Raw genomic sequence first — 5,630 nt, 5'->3', positions numbered from 1 at the left:
CGGGCGCTGCCAGATGCGAACTGCGACTGACGACTGACGGCGACTGGAGCCGCAGCAGGAGCAGGACCGACAACAGCTTCCCAAATGGGGCACTGAGAGAAAAACTAAAGAGAAAACCAGGCTAACAAGGAGTTTCATTGAATTTAATAATATTCTTAAAATGTACTTAAAACAATGCAGTGTTATAATTTTAAATTTTGAAAAAAAAAAAATGTTCTTTCCAAGATTGTAAAATGAAAAAATACATTTTTTGGCTAGAGTTTTAGACTAAATATTAATATAAATAACTTATAATAATTATATCTTTTTTTTAATATTAAATTCTAATTCTGCGCTCTTATTTTTCGCTCAGTGTACGCCCTCGTGTATCCCTCATAGCCGAAGCTATGAGAAAAATGCGGACTCTTTGCCGGTGGAGCGGGGCTTGAGGCGCAAATAAAGAAAGGAGGCAGTGTGCCGAATGACAGCCATGCGTATACGCAACGCACACCCCAAATATACATACATACACAGACACACTCATACAGACACCATCCCTATGAGCGCCTGGCCGTGACTTATGCCAAATGCCAATACAATTGCTGGCGCAGTAAAATCGAAAGTTGCCCCAGCCCCCCAGGCAGGACGAACCCAACTGTTGATTCCGCCTTTTGTGAGGTTGTATTTTCTGTACAAAGCACGCCCGTATGCGCTTAAGGACTTTGACTTTGCCCCCAAAAGCGAGACTCCTCAACGACCAGGACGTGCCGCATTCAACAAGAGGCAGAGGCGACACACGCACACTTCCCCAACAAAATTGTGTGAATAGGATAGATAATGGGATGGGAATGGGATATACGTATGTATGTACATACTGGCAGGACTTTGATCTTACAGGGAATTTATTTATTAATTTTTTGTAAGGGGGTTTTTTATTCAGTTAAAATTGCTGTTTAGGCATAAGACATGGCTAAGTGAATAAGACATGGCTTAAGCCTGACCTAACCTCCCATTTTACTGCTTGCTTGGGCGCTAAAATTCCCAACTGGCAGGTTGGCAATAGGATTATGAGGAATTAGGCATTAGGTATTTTGTATTAAATTAAATTATTAATTTATAAAATATATTTTAATATATCAACATTATTTTCGGGTTTTTTAAAAGTTTTTATTTTATAAGTTAGTTAGTTACTTGGCTTAACTAACTTCGAAAATTCTGGTCTGAGTTGTGAATATATTATGAACCGGTTGAAAAGATGGAATAACTAAAAGAAGCTTCAAGATAAAATATTTTTTATCAAATATGGCAAGCAAAATTTAGGTAATATTAAAATTTTAAATTTTAAATCAAATAAAAATTTTAAATCAATTTAAAATTTGTAGTTAAAATATTTTCTTAAGAAAATTTAAAAGTATAAAATAAAGCATTTAATTTATTTAATTACAGTGAACTTAAAATTTATTTGTTAAGCTTGGATAAAAGAAAGTGAAATATAAATAAATACAAAAATGCAATTAAATGAAAAAGATTTCTTTATAAATTCCCTTTAAAATAAAAAACTAATTTAAATGTTTTTAATATTTTATTTATATATATATTATATTTTAACAAACATTGACTCTGGGCAATTAAATAGTTTCGCTTGACCTTGTTTCTGACTTTTGGCGTCTAGACAACGCCCCTCAGCAGCCAACTGTTGCTTGACCATAAAAAATTGCCCCCAAAATTCCGACCTTTCCCCAATCCAATAACCAGACTATATACTATATTCATACACCCCGGTATGCATATTCATTACTTTAATTAATACCCCACTAGTCATGTATGAGGCGGACACACACGTGTCCATTGACACACTAGGCACAATGGGTCTCCTCTACAAAAACCACAGCAGTTACACTGAGAAATAATTCGAGGAATATAAGACAAATTTAAATTTAAGATGAGTTAAATTTATATTATTTGTTGTTTATAACAAAACTAACTAAAACTAAAAAAAGAATTAAATATTTGTAGATTTATCAATGGCTTTTATTTTTAATATTAAATTGGAATTATTATTTTTATTTATAAAACTATGAATAGTACTTCTATCTAGATTGGGGATTGCAGAAAAAGAATCGATATTTTGACAAACGAAGTCGATATATGTGCGATATTTCAAAGTTTTTTGAAATATTGTAACAATATAATCGAAAAAAAGAGAGAAATAAATGAAATGCAATATTTTTAATAATTTACGGTATTTAAATTTTGGATAGATCACAGCTTGCAATATTTTCGATAGGTTTTAAGTCGATAAAATTATCGCACTTTTCTTCATTTTTATAAAAAATAATGCTTTTTGTTTCTCTGTAAAATATATCTAAAAAAAAGCGGCACACGAGGGGCACATGACGGAGACGGCACAAGACGCATATTCAAATTGCGTGACACTGCCATCCGGATGGACACCAAGCTCAGCCGGAGTCGGAACCAGAGGGCCATATAGCGGGCACACAAAGGTATTTCAAAGTCAGTGCCGCGCAGTATCTGCGCGTGGCAGTCGTAGTAAATCCATCCTTTGTCTGCCACCAAAAAAAAAAAAAAAAATCGTTGTGCGTTATTGATGGCAATCAAATCCAATTGAAGGCAATCTGTGCGGAATTGGCAGCACTGCGGCACAAATCCATCAAGTTGACAGTACCATTTATCGCCAGCAACTATCGATCACTAAGAAATAACTGACCTTCAAATTGAACTCTACAAAAATATTAGTAGACAATTTGTATGATAATATTAACTGTTGACAGCATAATTCTTAGCTTCATTGTAATTATTATTGAAAATCAGCTGATGTCATCTGGTGGCAGCCCTAGCGGAACAGCTGATTGATATACGAAAAATAACGGTAATTTCGTTCAATTTTTAGACTCATTTTGCCTAGTTTTAATTAATCGAATTAAAAGTCCATCCTCATTACGGCTCTCGTCGTTCTTTAATTAGTTTTTTGAGATATTCCCATTGCCTGTGAGATCATTCACTCATACACATTTATGTTCATCAAATTCGAGTGCATGCTAAGCGAGTTTAACGACTAGCAGATACCCTAAAAAATTTGTGAATTTAAATTATTTAAATTTGGAAAAAAATAATAACCTTAAACATTTTTCGTAAAATATTTGTAGACTTTTTAACATTTTTTTTTATGTATTATAAAAATAAATCTAAGTAAATATTTTAAATTTGTGAATATATTTAGTTATTATAATTTTAGGAAAATAAAAAAAAATTTTATATTATTAAATTTTTGTCTATAAATATATTTATTTTTATTTTATAAAAATTAAAGATACAATAATAAATAATTTAAATTGTTAAGATGCGTAGAAATATTAAATAAAAAAAATTGTAATGCCAGATTTAATATTCGAAATTAATATTCGATTTAAGAAATAATTTTATGTAATTAATATTTTCCTATTAAAAATACGTATACAACAATTTTAATTTTTATAATTTTCAAGATTCTGCTTGTATACTTTAAATATCTGAAAAATAAATTAAAGTAGCCAGGGCGTAATTGCTTTATATATTTAATTTGTAAAAAAGAAAGCTGTATACCAAATTTGAAGCAAATAACCCACAGAACCACCGAGTTACTACAGGTATATATAATATATATATCTTCTATTAACACGGCTACCGTGTGTGTGTCTCTCTGCGGCGCTTCGTGGACAGCTGTTCCGGAACAGCTGAGTGGAGGGGCCCACCCCATCATCACCACACGAACCCAACCCAACTCGATGGCATCCCATCCGATCGTCACTCTCCCTGCCAGGTCGCTCAATGAGTCTTCATTCGCTGGCCCAGTTTGTTGTCGCGCGCTCGTGGTGGTTCCTCACTCACTCGTCGTCCGTTTTATTTTCGTGGTGTCGCATATATTTAGTAAATATTTTGTTGTTGATATTTATAGTTGGGACATTTCTCTCTCTCTCAGTGGTGCGTGTTGTTGAACATCATATTTTGTTGGTGTCTTTTATTTTTTTATAAATTTGTTTTGTGAAGATTTTTGTTTGATTTGAAGCTAAATGGCAGCCAAAGACCGCCTGCCTATATTTCCCTCACGCGGGTGAGTAGTCCTGAGCCTGCTTTTGATCGATAAAACCTATATAACCTACCTATACAACCTGTGCAGGGCCCAAACTCTGATGAAATCACGCCTGGCGGGCGCCACCAAGGGTCATGGTTTGCTCAAAAAAAAAGCAGATGCTTTACAGATGCGCTTCCGCTTGATTCTGGGAAAGATTGTAGAGGTAAAGAGACTAGATATTGTATTATATATTAATAATATTATATATATTTTATAAAAAGACCAAAAGCCTAATGGGTCAGGTGATGAAGGAGGCCGCCTTCTCGCTGGCCGAGGTCAAGTTCACCACCGGCGACATCAATCAAATTGTTTTGCAAAATGTGACCAAGGCTCAGATCAAAATTCGTACCAAAAAGGACAATGTGGCTGGTGTGACTCTGCCTGTTTTTGAGCCATATATGGATGGTGTGGATACCTACGAGCTGGCCGGTTTGGCACGCGGCGGTCAGCAGCTGGCCAAGCTCAAGAAGAACTATCAGTGTGCCGTGAGACTCCTCGTGGAACTGGCCTCGCTGCAAACCTCCTTTGTGACCCTCGATGATGTGATCAAGGTGACCAATCGGCGGGTCAATGCCATCGAGCATGGTGGGTTTTAAAGTTTCTGTAATAAATATGTTAGATATTGATTAATATATTTTCTCTTATTTTTCCTAACTCAGTGATCATACCCCGCATCAATCTCACTATTGAGTACATCATCAGCGAACTGGATGAGCTGGAGCGTGAGGAGTTCTATCGGCTGAAGAAGATCCAGGATAAGAAGCGTGAGGCTCGAAAAACGGCGGACAAGAGAAGGGAGGAACTGCGTCGACAGGGTCAATTGGCTGAGGAGGCCAAGGAGGTGCAGAATATCCTAGATGAGGATGGTGATGAGGATTTGCTCTTCTAGACCGATCAAGGTCACGATCACGATCACGAAGACCTTGCTGATGATGATAATAGTATCCCATCCTGTTTCCACTTTGCACTCAACTTTACTACCTCACCTTTGTCCACCTCGTTGTCGTTGTTGTTGTTGTTGTTGTTGTCTGTTGCCGTCTATGTTGTCGTTGCTATCGTTATCGTTGTTTATTGTGATCCGGCTGATGTTCTTGGAAATACAATCCCTATCCGTAACCCCTCAGCGCTCCACTGTCGTCTCTCTGTCTGTGTTTTGTGTGTGGTTTCAATTGTCAATTGGCGGTGTGTCTCTAAGTGTATGCACTGACCGAAGAATTGTTGGCTTCAAAAGAAATCAAGTATACGCTGGGTATGAAATTAAGTATACGCAGGGAATAATATTAAGTATACGCAGGGGAAGCCTCATAGGTAGCATTTATGGTTCTGGTCAGGGAAATATTTGCTAGAACTGCTTGGGAATTATAAGAAAACTTTCTAACCAAACAAGTATTTGGGGAAAGTGCTTGGCAATTATAAGAAAATATTAGAATTAGGCAAGTATTTGAGGAAACTGCTTAAAAATTATAAGAAATTATTATAACTAACCAAGTAATTCCCAAAACTTAGTGGGACTTACACG

At 35.9% G+C, this 5,630-nt stretch overlaps 1 protein-coding gene across 5 annotated transcripts; it reads left to right on the top strand.

Moving 5' to 3' along the window:
- Positions 1-3,520: 3,520 nt before the first annotated feature.
- Vha36-3 (Vacuolar H[+] ATPase 36kD subunit 3) lies at positions 3,521-5,234 on the top strand. 5 transcript variants are annotated; one of them, XM_070288589.1, is made up of 5 exons: positions 3,521-3,626; positions 3,935-4,090; positions 4,157-4,274; positions 4,333-4,696; positions 4,771-5,234. In XM_070288589.1, exons 2-5 carry the CDS (start codon positions 4,050-4,052, stop codon positions 4,998-5,000), a joined length of 753 nt encoding a protein of 250 aa, XP_070144690.1. In that variant the 5' UTR covers positions 3,521-3,626; positions 3,935-4,049; the 3' UTR covers positions 5,001-5,234. The 5 variants fall into 5 exon arrangements, with proteins under 5 accessions (XP_070144690.1, XP_017037971.1, XP_070144692.1 ...); XM_017182482.3 differs by having other exon boundaries at positions 3,558-3,626; positions 3,959-4,090; XM_070288591.1 differs by having other exon boundaries at positions 3,564-3,626; positions 4,046-4,090.
- The last annotated feature ends 396 nt before the right edge of the window (positions 5,235-5,630 follow it).

Source organism: Drosophila kikkawai, chromosome X, assembly GCF_030179895.1.
Source record: "Drosophila kikkawai strain 14028-0561.14 chromosome X, DkikHiC1v2, whole genome shotgun sequence".
Lineage (NCBI taxonomy): Eukaryota > Metazoa > Arthropoda > Insecta > Diptera > Drosophilidae > Drosophila > Drosophila kikkawai.
This window is presented reverse-complemented; position numbering and strand designations above follow the sequence as displayed.

Coding starts and splice junctions, on each gene's coding strand:
- Vha36-3 (XM_070288589.1), top strand. CDS start 4,050: ATGGCAGCCAAAGACCGCCTGCCTATATTTCCCTCACGCGG. Junction 4,275..4,332: donor TTCTGGGAAAGATTGTAGAG/GTAAAGAGACTA, acceptor TTTTATAAAAAG/ACCAAAAGCCTAATGGGTCA. Junction 4,697..4,770: donor GGTCAATGCCATCGAGCATG/GTGGGTTTTAAA, acceptor TTCCTAACTCAG/TGATCATACCCCGCATCAAT.